Raw genomic sequence first — 15,818 nt, 5'->3', positions numbered from 1 at the left:
CAGGCATGACCAGCACCCAAATTACACACATAGGACATGCAATCTTTGTCCCCAAACAGCCCAGCATGAGTCAACTTTGTTCCCAAACAGCCTGCCTGTGCCATCTTGGTCCCCATGGCTCTAACACCCTGTTTATGCCAATTTTGCCTTTCCACAAATCAATTATACACCTATGATACACACTTTTACAGTGACTCACCAATTCACACAATCATTTATTCTCTCACTCATTCACACAAATAATTTACATATATTCATTAAAGCATTCTCACAAATTCATTAATTCTCTCACTCATTCACATAATTCATCCACACATTAATTTGTTTATTCTCTCTTTATTTCAATATTCTTACTACCGCCTTCTCACTATGTACCCCTCTCCCTCACATCTCACTATCTACCCCCACTCCTCACTATGTACCCCCTCTTCCCTCCCTTCTCACTATCTACCCCCTCTCCTCCTCTTCTCACTATATACCTCCTCTCTTCCCCTTCTCACTATCTACCCTCTTCCCCTTTTGTAGTTCACTTACCTTGCAGAAGTCCTGCGGTGGGAGCATAAGGTTTCTGAAATGCCAGTATTGCATTTATCATTTATGGCAGGTAGTATCATTTATGGCATTCAAAGATGCCAACAAAGCCTGCAAAAAGGAGATTAAAATGGCTAAACTAGAAAACGAGAAACGTATTGCCAAGGAAAGTAAAACCAATCCCAATACATTTTTTAAGTATGTAAATAGAAAAAAGTTAAAGGTAGAGAATATTGGTACGTTATTATCTGAAACTGGAAATTTGGTTAGTGAGGACAGAGAGAAAGCCGACATCTTAAATGCTTTTTTTTTCTTCTGTTGATACCAAGGAAGAACCAATGACGGAGCCCCTGCTGGCTAATTTTAAGGAACCGTTGCAGCAAACATGGGATTGGCTGACACAAGAAAAAGTGCTCAAGCAATTAAATACTGTTAAGGTAGACAAGGCCCCTGGACCGGATGGTATATACCCAAGGGTATTGAAGGAGCTAAGCTTAATTTTGGCCCAACCATTATTACTAATCTTTAGGGATTCTTTCAGCTCGGGCATAGTTCCATTTGATTGGCGCAAGGCAGATGTTGTGCCCATATTTAAAAAAGGATCAAAATCTCAACCAGGCAATTACAGGCCAGTAAGCTTAACATCGGCAGTGGGGAAATTATTTGAAGGGTTGCTAAAGGTATACATTCAAGATCATCTCTTGATCCATAATCCAATTAGTAGACGTCAACATGGATTTGTGAAAGACCGGTCTTGTCAAACCAACCTATTAGCATTCTATGAAGAAGTTAGTAAAAATATAGAACAAATTCTGGGGATACAGCTTTAAAAGTACTCTGTAAAAAGAATAAAAACCACAAATGGTGCAATAACGTTTAAAAGGTTTAAAACAGCCCCCACTAGTTGTGCCACACTCACAAGATTGTAGTAGGTACTGCGCCTTTAAGATAACCTGTATCTTAGGAATCTGGAACTTTTGCTGGAACTTTTAAAACCACCTTAAAGTTTTAAAAACGGTCATCTACTGGATACAAACGAATGGGAGGCAGGGTATCTTCCAAAACTTCTTATTTACAATAGCCCATTAACAACACTTAATGCTTTAAGAAACTATGTCTTTTAAGTGTTTTAAAGACTTAGTTTACCAGATACATTAGATGCCTTCAAAAGGGGCCTCGATATCTTCTTAGAAAGGCATGACATACAGGGATATAAATAGAATAACATTAATATTTTAGAGCTTCTTGATCCAAGGAGAAATCCGATTGCCTCTTGGAGTCAAGAAGGAATTTTTTTCCCCTGATGGCAGAATTCGAAGTAGCTTAATTAGGGGTTTTTGCCTTCTTTTGGATCAAGAATAGGAAGGTTAGGTAGAAGGGTTGAACTTGATGGACTTAGGTCTTTTTTCAACCTTATGAACTATGTAACCGAGCTAGAGGCCTCGCAGAGGAGATTGAGGGACACTGAGCGGTTGCTCAAGACGTATCTTTGAGCAACCTGTTGGCTCCCCTGTCTCTCTCTCCTCCGTGTTTGGCATTTTCCCTGATTGAGGCTGCAGTCGGTACATGCGGTCACTGTAGTGGACACACAGGTGGAAGCCCTCTGACAGGGAACATAGCTGGAGACACAGATGAAAGCCCACAGAGAGGGCACTGGACACATGACAAGGACATTGGACACTTGGCAGGGCACCCAGCAGGGAGCCCTAAGGCAGGGCACACGGCAAAGCAGATGCAGTCAGGCAGGCCAGGTCAGAACCAGAAGGACAATATCAATATCGAATCAGAAACCAGGAGGAGAGTCAGAACAAGCTGGGTTAATTCAAACCAGACCGCTGCTAGCAGGAGAACAGGGCCAGGCAGAAGGCAAATACACCACAATGTAAAGGCCCGGAATCAGCAGGTATTTAACAGGGAGTGTTGCAGCCAGATGCAGCTGGACAGGCCGTTAGTCTACACAGTGCTGTGATCTGACAGGTGACCTCTAGAGGCTGCAACGCATACGACTGAGGGTTTGGGATGAGGATGCAGGATAATCACCGTCAAACAAAAACAGGCCGGGGTAGATCCACTAAGTGCAGTGAGGTCCAGGAATGAAGCTGAGTCAGGTTCACGCAATGGTTCACAAAATTTTTGTGATTGGGGGTCATAGTAATGGTATTATTCTGTCAAGCTATCATTGTCTACCACATAGCTGCCTCTGTTTTAATGCAGCCCCTTGTACTGGGAACCTGCCAGAAGTGGTTTAGAACATCCCATCATACCATAGTGGTCACTGCAATCACTTTTATCAGGACTTAATAGTGTGTCATGAAGAGGTTAATATGCTTTTATCACTGAAAAAAACAAGAATATGATTTAATGTGTAACACTCTACCTGTGCACAATCTGTACAGTCAATATTTGTTTTTCTTCTGGTAGAAGGCAAAGGTCATCAAGGTTGTTCAGCTAGAAAGGCCAACTCAAGGATATACTTAATAGAAGAACATTACCTATCAGTGGATCATCTAATATGTATTTTTCTTTAATTATACATATGATCAGTTAAAAACTTCTGAGATTTTATATCTAGTTATACAGCTGACCACCTCCTTCCAAATGCCTGCTCAGATTTCATTTTCTAAACATATTTGAGAACTGCTGCAGAAAAAAGTTAATTAAAGTACCCAAAACCAACAGAAAAACTAGAGTAACATCTATCATTGAAGTTTTTTTTTAATTATTATTACATTTGAATGATTAAATCGAGGTCAATCTATATTACATTCAATATAATCATAAGCAAATTATACCATCTTTCATACTTCAACGATTGATCTCCTATGTAAAAAAAAATCTGCATCAAACTGATCAGCTACACAAAACATCTCCTGCTAAACTCTTTATCCTCCAACCCCACTTCTTGCCATCTGCGCTTTGTCCATGGTAATAGTCAGGGTTCAATATTTTATTTTGGTCAGTATTTTATACTGGGCGGAATGTGTATGCTATTATGAGTATGTATTAGTGAAAGTGTATATGAAGCATAAATGTGTATCTGTTAAAGTTTCTGTAAATGTATGCTAGTGCATGAGTGTGTGTGTAAATATGAGTAATAGGGCGTATGTTAGTTACGGGGGCAAGGGGTCAACGGGGCCACTTGGTTTTACCTCCTTTCCCTGCTTGTACTTTGTAATTAATTTCAAAAGTTTGTGACATCTATTGCTCCAATTTTGCTTTCCTTTGCTAATAAATTATTAACGCGTATTTATATCTTGGTGTTTTTTGCTAGTCGTTATTAATACATCACATATTCTTGCTATACGTGATAGATATCCAACAATTGTATGTATAAATCACAACAAGTGACAAAGAGAGGGAGAGGTGAGCCAAGGTGATTAACTGATAGGATATTTATACACCAGACTAAGACACAAGCTTAAAAAACAACCAATTTATTATTGACACACAACTGAGAGGTGGCCTTACGCAATTAATCACTAGGACGGCCGTGCATATGAGGAAAAGGTGGGGGTCCAAGTAGTATAAAGCATGTACCTCACTTGCTTTTGTCTGTTACCACAGATGAAGCCGGATCCTGTATGATGAAGCCGGATCCTGTCTGATGAAAAGTAAGTTAGACTAGCTGATCACAACCTCCCTTATGACTTTTATTCTTATAGGTTGCATCATCATTTAAGAATTCTGTTTTTCTTTCCAGTATGAACATGAATACAGCCCTTTTGCATTAGGAAAAATGTAGTAAGGTAGAACCTATACGATATGTTGATTTTTAGTCAGTCCGTTGCACTAAACTGGTTTAAAAAAAAAAAGGTGAAACGAATAACTGCCATTGATTTTACTCTATCTGTTCTTGAAACTTGATAGATGGCTGATGAATGGTTTAAGCAGAGCACATTTTCAGAAGTCTATCAGAACTATATGATCCCAAGTTCAACAGAGGTGACAAATCACATTTTAACCTATTTGGAAAATAAAGTAAGTGTAATTGCAAACCATCGCTAACGTTTTGGACATGTTAAATGATTATTCACTGCCTCATCAGATTATGTATCTGCATTTGTTAATCAGCATTGTACAGTTTATGGTAAATATTTACTCTTTTTCTCATTAGAAGGCAAAACCCTTTAAGCTGGCTGTTGATGTTGCTTGTGGGACAGGAAGGTCGACTCGGCCACTGGCTCCTCATTTCGAGAAGGTGATTGGAATAGACATTAGTGAGAGTCAAATACACGAAGCAAGAAGACATACTCAAGAGCAGAATGTTACTTATCAGTAGGTTATTTGATACATCTTTTGATTCATATTTATGTATGTGTATACTGTATATATATATATATATATATATATATTGTGGTAAAGTGTATGGGAGAGTGGTTGATGGGATATATATCTCACCTGGTTTCCTCAGCCAGGCATGGTAGCAAACCCAGGAGCCCTCAGGTGAGGCTTCCTAAGCTCATTACTGGGGAGGACGCCTTAAAAGAGAGGGTTGTTAGGTTTGCAGGGGGAGGAGAAACTGAGTGAAGGAGCAGCTACAGCCAGTGCTGCAGCCCACCAGGTATGAAGCTTTACCTATGGAAAACCTATTACTTTGCTTTGTGCCAGACCTTAGGCTTGTAGAGAGGTATCCGGATGTTTAGTTAGAGCCAGACAGGCTTAGAGTTTGTTTTGTTTTCAAGGTGCTCTATGCCTACAACATCTAAATAAACACGCTTTACGTTTGAAACATGTGTGAATACTGTCATTGCCACCCCATGCGTGAGCTGTTCCCTACAATTATATCATATATATATATATACATATATACATATATATACACATATATACATATACATATATATATATATATATATATATATATATATACATATATAATTACTTAACTCCATTAGTTCAAAATACCCTTTATCCGTTTATAATAATCGCTTTGAAGAAGACTTTTCCTAGCTTTTCATGTGTTTTTAAATATTATAATAGCTCCTGTTAATATCTAAGTGTATTTGTGTGTGTGCTGAGTGCAAGCATGTCAGCGTGGGCTTATAAGTGTTTTTGGTGCACGTGGATGAGTGTCAGTGCGGCATTAAGAAAGAAGCGGTAATGGAACTTTCTTAAGAAAGTTGCCTGGATTTTAAAGTTTTTAGTATTTCTACATTGGAATGATCCTGTGTACATATAAACATGCACAGTTACCCAATGCTGCTGCCTGAGCACCATTTGTAGGCAGATGAATGAACAGCATGTAGAGATAATTCAGTTTCCAACAATAGTTGGTCCTAACTGCCCCTTTATACATCCATGATGCACTATCCGCACGATGCGTTTTACCTCTGCCCCCAAGACTTACCAGAGCAGACTCCCAGGTGTCTTGCGGGGCCGGCGGGGGACATCTACGCAATACGCGTATACAACTTCCGGTGCCGGCACATCTGCTGATGTTGTATACGCGTATTGCGTAGATGTCCCCTGCCGGCCCCGCAAGACACCCGGGAGTCTGCTCTGGTAAGTCGGGGGGCGCAGAGTGGCAGCATATCTCGGGGGGGGGACAGTGGCAGCATATCTCGGGGGGGCAGTGGCAGCATATCTCAGGGGGGACAGAGTGGCAGCATATGTTCGCTGCCTTGGTGTCACCCTTGTCTCTGCTCTCTACCAGTCAATGCTTGTCACTGCACATAGTTATCTTTGGCTTGTGTGCAGCTGCTCAGCTATGGAAACCAATTTCATGAAGTCCCTGACACACACAGTTTGTGTTGATATTGCTTCTAGAGGTAGTTTGGAACTCTGTTATGAAAGATGCCGTAGAGTTTGGTATCACCATTTTCCACCTCTTTATTTTCTCTTTATTCTAAGGCAGCATGGACCTCCTATTTGCATATAAAACATTATTTTTTAATTACAGGGTTGCATCAGCACATAAACTGTCACTGAAAGATAACTCGGTGGATCTAATTAATGGAGATCTTGCAGTTCACTGGTTCAACATAAACAAATTTATGGAGGAAGCAGCTCGTGTTTTGAACACTAATGGCTGTATTGCCTTGTATGGGTTTCCACCAAAGTGTGAGGTTCACTATAAGAATATGTCAAAAACTCTAACAGCCATCATTAACGAGGTGAGATAAAACTATATGCTCTTTACTTTGCAACACTAGGCTGGGATCCAGTCACTCAAGAGGACACAAATCATCAAAGAGTGAACAGCGCTCTGTGTGAACACAAAAACTGCATCTCATAAAGAGAACAGCTGGTGAAGCAAGAGTAACGATAATATTGCCACCAGTCTTAGCTATAAACACCTGGGGCATGTACCATATTTGCCCAAATATAGGCCGCACCCCCCACACACACTTTAGGTCTTTATATTCAGGGTTTAGCGCTGTTATGCACAGTTCCGGGTGCTGGGCGGGTGCTTTTTTTTTTTATTTATCCAGGGGACCTCAATCCTCCTTCCGCCGGGGCTTCTATGGTGGAGCACCGGCATGACATAACCTTCCGGTGCTCCACCATAGAAGCCCGGCGGAAGTGCCGGCAGCGGAGGTTGTCTACGCGTATCGCGCAGACATTCACCGGCTATGTTCGTTAAACATAATTTTTTCTTTAAATTAGAACCAAACTTTAAGGGTACGGCCTATTTTCGAGCCAATACGGTATTTATGTTTTAACATAGTTCCATAACTGATAAGACTCTACCACTGATAATTAAATGGATACTCCAGTGTCCCAGGGAGGATGCATATTACCGTATTTGCTCAATTATAAGACGAGGTTTTTTTCAGAGCAAATGCTCTGAAAAATACCCCTCGTCTTCTAATCGGGGTCGTCTTATAATCAGACCTCAAATAGAGGTCTGACTATGAGACTAAGATCCAGATCCCCCGCACCACTGCAGGGGACCTGGATCCTTCTGCCCCCCCCCCACACACTTACCGGTGCTTCCAATTTCCTGCTGTATACCGGGGCAGTGGGTTGACGTCCACGCGAACCGCGTAGACAACTTACGCTGCAGCCGGCTAGCAGCGGGGGTTGTCTGCGTCCATTGCGCAGACCTTCCCCGACTGTCAGAGATCAGAGTTCCCAGCACCGGTTAAATGGGGGCATAGGGCTTTTCTGGAGGCAGAGTGCTCTATGAAATGCCTTTTAACCCCCTGAATGCCATTCTGCCTCCTGAAATGCCTTATACCTCCCTATATGCCACTCTGCCCCATAATATGCCTTTTAACCCCCTAAATGCCAGAGTGGCATATAGGAGTATAAGGCATTTCTGGAGGCAGAGTGGCACATAGGGGGTTAAAAGGCATATCATGGGGCACAGTGGCATATAGAGGGTTAAAAGGCATATCATGGGCCACAGTGCCATATTGGAGTGGCAAGCCTGGGGGCAGATGTGGGTAACTGGGGGGGAAGTTGGAAAATACAGGGAAATAAAAACAAAAAAATATTTTTCTCAATCATAGCTTTTATTAAAAAATGTAATAGTTTACATGAATTAACATTTACTGGTAAAACTTTTTTCCTATAGGGTCGTCTTATATTCAGGCTTTTTCTTTTTTTCCTAAATTAATATTCAGATTTTGGGGGGTTGTCTTATAATAGAGCAAATATGGTAATTTTAGGATTGTTTCTCACCAAAGGAAATTTACCCTCCATTTGGTATATTGACTGCCATTAATGGAGATTTTTAAAGATGCAATAGTACATCCAAAGGGGGGTTAAGAAGTTTACGTGATTTAGAATATTTATGTTTTCCTTATTTAGGTTTGTTTGCAATAGCTTTAGGCTTATTTGTTTTAAATTAATTCAATTGCTTGTAAATCTTTCCTAATGCAGGGCTTTAATACTCTTATCAAATATGGAGGAAAGGAATTGGATCATATATGGTCTGAATATAAAGAAGTATTTGAAGCTGTACCATTTTGTGATAAACAGAGGTAAGCACAACACACAGTGAATTTTGAATTGTTCATAGGTTAGCGATATTATGAACATAGAAATTAGCTTATTTTTTATTCCCATTTATATGATGAGGAAGTTTAGATTAGTCAGCCTTTTGGCACTTCAGCTGCAACAAAGTACATACTCATAGTCGGTCTGTATCGGTAGGTTGGGCATTTTCACCAAAGACTTGCACTCCCCATAATGCAGACTTGTCACTCACTAAAAACACCTATTTTTCAGGAATGATTTGCAAGATAAGTGAACATGAAACAGCCATAACAAAAGTTGTGCTCAGGGCAGGGTTGAAGGTCCTGTCCAGTAATGACAGCACATCTGCTTCAAGGTGGGCAATAAAGCCACATGAGGGTATAGGAGCATTGCTGTCAGAAAACTGTAACACACCCCTCATCTTGCAGCTCCAGGGAAAGCTGCCCCTTTTAACCCATGTAAATTACTGCCCTGGTGTATATGCACTAACTTTTGGCCATAGACCACACACCAGAATAATGTTCTACATAGGCATATTTACATATAATGTTCTAAGTTTTCTTTGATGGTATACCAGTAACCTTTGAATCTTTTATATCACTATTGTATACAAAAGAGTTAATTGGAATAGTCTGCATTACAAGGTGCTGTGCGTCTTTAACATACAGAGAGTAGGGATTTGATGTATGAGGGCACCGCAACTCCAAAATTATTCAATCCAGACAGGGAGCGACTAAATGCGCCAATAATAGAATGTAGCAATGCATTCAGGGACTGGGACATGGGAAGACCCCGGGTCCTGATGGACACCCCCGTGAAGTTATATACAATGACATGTTGCATGGGGATACTGAGATGACCTCTCTTACCCTACCCAGGACTATTCTAATACCTAAACCAAATAAGGACTCCATGGTGGTGACTTCATATCTGCCTATTACGTTACTCAATCAACATGTCAAGATATTTACAAAAATGTTGGCAGACAGGCTTTAATACTTCCACATATTCTTCACCACACTCAAGAGATGTTTTATAGAAAGCCATAGCCCAGTGGCTTTTTGGAATGTCACAAATTGGGGGAAATTTGGCAGGGGATTTTTGTTCTCAAATGGGCCTGCCTTTACAGAACCTTTACAGGGCTACATTGGAATTGTGAATAACTAGTAGATCACATTGTATCCTTTCCATGCATGCTAAGGCATAGCATTTCATGCAGTTCCGGGCGCCGGGCAGGCAGCGGGGTTATGATACAGATCCCCCGCAGCGGTGCAGGGGACCTGCATCCTACTCCCCGATACACTCAGACAGCCTCCCCTGCCAGCACTTCCCCCGGGGGGGTAGTGCCGGCACAGGAGGTTGTCTAAGCGCATCGTGCAGACCGTTCGCACGATGCGTTTTACCTCTGCCCCCCCCCCGGACTTACCGGAGCAGACTCCCGGGTGTCTTGCGGGGCCGGCGGGGGACATCTACGCAATATGCGTATACAACTTGTATTTCGTAGATGTCCCCGGTAAGTCGGGGGGGGCAGAGGAGGACAGTGGCAGCATATCTCGGGGGGACGGGGGACAGTGAAAAGAAAAAATGTCGGTGCGCTAAGCTAGTCACAGGCTCAAATACAAATGTATAATACGAGGCCTACCAAACAGGTGTAAGCATGCTGCAAGAAACAGTGTATTGGCTGTACAATGTATACAAAAAACAAAAACTGTCTGCGCTTCTTACCCTAATAAAGTTGGCAACAAATATATAAACATAATATAAATGAGAGGTTTTGGTTATATGAATTGGCCAAAGCATAATTAAGCTCACCCACCACGTCAAGGCACACTCTCAATAGGGTGAGAACCTACTCTCACCTCCTACGTAGTGGACACACAAAGCAGTTTATACTGCTACCAAAACCTTATTAATGTGTTGGGGGAGGTGCAATTAAACCTCCTCCCTATTAACCCCTGGACAGCAAGCTGCAACCAGACTGATGAGGCGCAAACAACCTCAAATATGTGCAAACAGGGAAAAGAAAAAATGTCGGTGCGCTAAGCTAGTCACAGGCTCAAATACAAATGTATAATAAGAGGCCTACCAAACAGGTGTAAGCATGCTGCAAGAAACAGTGTATTGGCTGTACAATGTATACAAAAAACAAAAACTGGACGGGGGACAGTGGCAGCATATCTCGGGGAGGGGGGGGAGGACAGTGGTAGCATATCTCGGGGAGGGAGGACAGTGGTAGCATATCTCGGGGAGGGAGGACAGTGGCAGCATATCTCGGGGGGGGGGGGGGACAGAGTGGCAGCATGTTTTTTTGGTGCTTTTTTAAAGAAAAAAACTTTTTCTTTAAAAAAGCACCAAACTTTTAGGGTGCGGCCTATATACGGGGGCGGCCTATATCCGAGCCAATACGGTATATCTCTCCCTGCTTTCGCTTTAAATGAAGAAAATCATTAAAAAAAGCTGGGTGGAAAAGCTATGTTATTATAACCCTATTTGACTATGACACATTGTGGTATTTTTCAGGATCACTGGAATACGTGACATGTTTCCGTTTACAGTAGAACAGATACTGGGATTTTTTAAGTCCTCTTATATGTACCAGGAGTTTCTGAAAAGGGACAGGAATGGAGCTATGGCATTTTTGATAAATATGCAGAAACAGTAAGTAAATAAAAAAGTAAGAAATATAGGAAGCATAATATAACTGATGAAGAACCAGGTGCAAATAAGATTAAAATATAATATTTTATTTAATTATTGTAGGACCACACCAATTTGAGTAAAAATTGTTTCTTAATGAATGTTCATGCAGTTTTCACCTTGTTTCCAAGAAGTAGATTTAAAAAAAAAAATGGTTTAGTGGCTCTTTAAATGTTCATTTAATAGCACCAGTGCATACTTTTTCCAGACTTATATTGAACACTTTGATTAATATATATATTTGCTAAACAGCTTGAAATTGTTCAAAGTGGCTTAGTAAATGTACTTATTTATGCGTGACTGCCTGAGTCTCTGTGTGTGAGAGAGACTGCCTGAGTCTCTGTGTGTGAGAGAGACTGCCTGAGTCTCTGTGTGTGTGAGAGAGACTGCCTGAGTCTCTGTGTGTGAGAGAGACTGCCTGAGTCTCTGTGTGTGTGACAGAGACTTCCTGAGTCTCTGTGTGTGAGAGACTGCCTGTGTGTGTGAGAGAGACTGCCTGTGTGTGTGTGAGAGACTGTCCGAGTCTCTGTATGTGTGAGACTGCCAGAGTCTCTGTGTGTGTGAGAGACTGCCAGAGTCTCTGTATGTGTGAGAGACTGCCAGAGTCTCTGTATGTGTGAGAGACTGCCAGAGTCTCTGTATGTGTGAGAGACTGCCAGAGTCTCTGTATGTGTGAGAGACTGCCAGAGTCTCTGTATGTGTGAGAGACTGCCAGAGTCTCTGTATGTGTGAGAGACTGCCAGAGTCTCTGTATGTGTGAGAGACTGCCAGAGTCTCTGTATGTGTGAGAGACTACCAGAGTCTCTGTATGTGTGAGAGAACGCCAGAGTCTCTGTATGTGTGAGAGACTGCCAGAGTCTCTGTATGTGTGAGAGACTGCCAGAGTCTGTGTGTGCGAGGCTGCCTGAATCTGTGTGTGTGCGAGGCTGCCTGAGTCTGTGTGTGAGGTTTTTTATTTTTTAGTAAGAAAGCTCAGAAGTGGATACTAAAAAAAATGAATCCCACTACTGGGTGTAGATCTTTTTGACCAGTGTCTACAGCCATACGTGATATTGAGGCCATTTACCTCACCTATGTACATGCTGTACAAGACAAGTGGCACTGGAAGATCTACACCTTCCTAGACCCTCTCTTTCCTGTCCCTCTTTGCCAGGGCTCTGTGTCGATGAGTGCTTCAAGATCTACCATACCAGGGTAGGTTATTAGATTCCTTTTATTTCTTTTTTTACGTTGAGTTAGGGTGACTCACAATGGGAAATGGGGTTTTGTTTCAATTAGCACAATTCCATACATTTTTGCAAAAATAGAAACATAAAAAACATATGCACGTGGGGTATTTATGTAATCTGGAGTTGCAGCTAAACAATTTTGGCTGGATCTCTCTGCCATAACACATAACCTGTGCACAAAAATCCGGAGCAACACAGCACTATTGAGCAAAAAATTCTAAGCAGCACAGAAGTCGTGGCACAAAAACTGCAGGAGTTTTTTGCAACGCCTGATTTACACAGATATTAGCGGCCAAAGAGCTGCATGGAAAATGTCCAAATTGTCCTGGCAAAATACTTTAGTTGACTGTTTTCCAAAAATATAATTCCCTTTTATGGGAACATGTTCTCCTGGGAGACTGCTAAGCTGCTTCATTGATAGCATAGGCCTAGGAAAACACCCTGATCTAATGTGCTGACATGCTCCTTCTTGTGATGTGTAATGTCCATAAACGATATGCATTTGAGGTATTTTCATAAACTGGAGGTGCGGCTGAACAATTTAGGCTGTATATCTCTGCCATAACATATACCATGTGCCAAAAATCGTAAGGAACAATTATTTCTACGGCCAACTTTGGAAGTGATTGGTGGCCAAATGCTCCTGATAAGATACTCTGGGTTGTCTGCTTACAGAAAAATATAATTTTGTGTGTATTCTTTGGCTTCTTTGTTCAAAATTAGAGTTGCAATCCCATCATACTAAATGTAAAAAGAGTTTTGAATCCATTATGTATGTTTCACATAACTGTTGGGAGAGTATGGAAATTCTATCTAAATGAGATATTTCAGAAATCAGGACACATGCATTGATACATTTCAGATGTATTTTTCTGTCAATGTCATTATTTTGCTGAGGATTTGGAGGGCAAAATATATAAAAATGTGTTATTTTTTCCTAGTTTTTACTAAAATAACCCATTCTAAATTTTCAGACAATCATGTAACTTTGATATCAAAAGAAAGCTCTACCTCTCCTTGAAAAAATGTATAGTTTACATGAGTTAACTATTCACAGGGAAGGGGTTCATCAAGATATTACCATATTTGCTTGATTATAAGACAAGGTTTTTTCAGAGCAAATGCTCTGAAAAATATCCCTCGTCTTATATTCAAGGTCGTCTTCTAATAAGACCTCAAATAGAGGTTTGACTACAAGACTAAGATCCAGATCCCCCCGCAGCGCTGCAGGGGACCCGGATCCTCCTTTCTGGTAATCTCCGCTCCTGCCAGCACTTCCTCTGGGGGCTTTTATGACAGAGCACCGGCATCACATGACCTTCCGGTTCTCCACATAGAAGCCTCAGCGGAAGTGCTGGCAGCAGCCGAGGTTGCCTGTGCGCATCTCGCAGCCGGTGGCCAGCAGAAGCGGAGGTCTGCATCACACAGACCTCCAGAGGCTGCCCCACTAGACACCAGGGAGTCTGAAGCACGAGTCACAAATAAAGGGATGCACTGGTAAATCGGGGGGTGGGGTGTAAGAGTGGCATGGGGGGCATTAAAAGGCATATCAGGGAGGCAGAGTGGAATATAGGGGGTTAAAAGGCATATCTGGGGGAGGGAGTGGCAATTAGGGGTTTATAAGGCCTTTATGCTAATGAAGTCTTTTTCTCTATAGACTTTTAATAGTAGAGTATCTTGTTGGGTGATTAGGACTGAACAGGGGCGTAACTAGAAGCCTCAGGGCCCCGGTGCGAGAATCTGTTAAGGGCCTCCCCAACCCAATCTACCCTCCTCTCGCACCATCTCCCCCCTCTCCTCAGGCTACATTTTTGTTTTTATTTCCTTTTATTTGCCAACCTGCCCCCCCCCAGTTATGCACATCTGTCCCAGGCTTGCCACTCTGCCCCCTGATATGCCTTTTAACCCCCTATATGCCCCTCTGCCTCCAGAAATGCCTTATACCCCTATACTTCCACTTTGGGGCTTTTTCATCTTGTCCTCCGCCCTCTGGTAGCTGCAGACTGCTAACAGGATGTCACTGACATGACATCCGGTGCACCAGCAGCCTGAGTGCGAGGGGGCGGAGCTTTCACCCCTCATCATCACTAGGCGGCCATCAGATTGCTGGAAATGTAAATCTAAACGGCCGCTGCGTGCTGATGCCGCTGGCCAGTGCTACTTTAATCCTTTTTTTATTTATTTAATATGCCGGATCGGCTTGCCATATTAAAATAAGTATTAAAGTAGCTCCGGCCGGCGGCATCAGCAGACAGCGGCCATTTAGATTTACATTTCCAGCAATCTGATGGCCGCATAGTGATGGGAGCAGCGTGAGGGGTGAAAGGTCCGTGCGAGGGGGCGGAGCTTTCACCCCTCACGCTGCTCCCATCACTAGGCGGCCATCGCACACGGCCGATGGGTGCCGATGCGGCCGGACGGCGCTACTTCAATACTTTCTTTTTTTTATATTTAATATGGCAAGCCGATCCAGCTTGCCATAAAAAGAATTAAAGTAGCGCCGGCCAGCTGGCCACAACGGCACGCAGTGGCCGTTTAGATTAGATTTCGGCAATTGTCCCCCTGCCCAGCCCGCTCCGTCGGCCGCTGGGCCCACGAATCTTCGGGCCCACCGGGAAATTTCCCGGTGGGCCAGTCTGGCCCTGCTTGGGACCCCCTGAGTGGCAGAACTCCAGGGCCCGGTTGCAGTCGCGACCCCTGCGACCCCGGTAGTTCCGCCACTGGGACTGAACCATTGTGTTTGTCTAGTAGACTGAGCTGTGATAACAGAGATATAACAAATTTATATATAAAGGCTAATATGAAGCTCTATAAGAATTATGCCAAACAAATTCTAAAACCAACTAGTAATAAGAAATGGTGTGAGTTTTCCTTAAAGTTTCACTTTGCTACCTCTGTTTTATTTTAACAGGTTTTTCAATACTTTGGGAGAATCTGATTATGAAACCACTTTGGAGCTTCAGTTTGAATACTTCTGTGTTCTGGCACGCAAAACATTAACTTGTGGAACATAATTATGTATGAAAACACAGGTATCAAAAGAACATGATTAGTGAACATTCTAAATTTTATTTCATACATTTACTGTTGCAATAAACGCATGTGTTTTCAATACAAAACTTGACGACCCTTGACGACAATTGACGGTCCGGACACATCACACAAACACATTTAGTTAACGACAACCCCTTTGACCCCTTAAAGACAATAGGTTGTCCTTAAACCCATTAAAAACAATGCATTGTGAACCCATACATGTACGGGCTTTGCCACGGAGGGGTTAAATGGGTGTAGAAAGTGATCTACGTTTGCTTTCTTCACCCAAACGGTGTTGCTGTAATGCCTCAATGTCCAGGCATTCAACAACACTGAGATTGGCATTAGGGGCCATGTTCCCTCCTGTATGGCAGCTGACACCGTTTTAAAAGAGTTTAATGC

The 15,818-nt window shown here is 42.3% G+C and overlaps 1 protein-coding gene across 1 annotated transcript; it reads left to right on the top strand.

Annotated features, from left to right (window-relative positions):
- The first annotated feature begins 4,398 nt into the window (after positions 1–4,398).
- On the top strand, positions 4,399–15,499 carry LOC128501694 (putative methyltransferase DDB_G0268948). The gene is made up of 6 exons (XM_053471262.1): positions 4,399–4,509; positions 4,646–4,806; positions 6,431–6,644; positions 8,359–8,459; positions 10,975–11,112; positions 15,292–15,499. Exons 1-6 carry the CDS (start codon positions 4,399–4,401, stop codon positions 15,392–15,394), a joined length of 828 nt encoding a protein of 275 aa, XP_053327237.1. The 3' UTR covers positions 15,395–15,499.
- The last annotated feature ends 319 nt before the right edge of the window (positions 15,500–15,818 follow it).

The sequence above is a fragment of the Spea bombifrons genome, chromosome 7, assembly GCF_027358695.1.
Source record: "Spea bombifrons isolate aSpeBom1 chromosome 7, aSpeBom1.2.pri, whole genome shotgun sequence".
Classification (NCBI taxonomy): Eukaryota; Metazoa; Chordata; class Amphibia; order Anura; family Pelobatidae; genus Spea; species Spea bombifrons.
The sequence above is the reverse complement of the archived record's forward strand: the minus strand, read 5'-3'. Positions and strand labels throughout refer to the sequence as shown.

Excerpts from the sequence above, each read along its gene's own strand:
- LOC128501694 (XM_053471262.1), top strand. The coding sequence starts at position 4,399 with ATGGCTGATGAATGGTTTAAGCAGAGCACATTTTCAGAAGTCTATCAG. Across the intron at positions 4,510-4,645 it reads TAACCTATTTGGAAAATAAA|AAGGCAAAACCCTTTAAGCT; the intron begins GTAAGTGTAATT and ends TTTTCTCATTAG. Across the intron at positions 11,113-15,291 it reads TTGATAAATATGCAGAAACA|GTTTTTCAATACTTTGGGAG; the intron begins GTAAGTAAATAA and ends TTATTTTAACAG.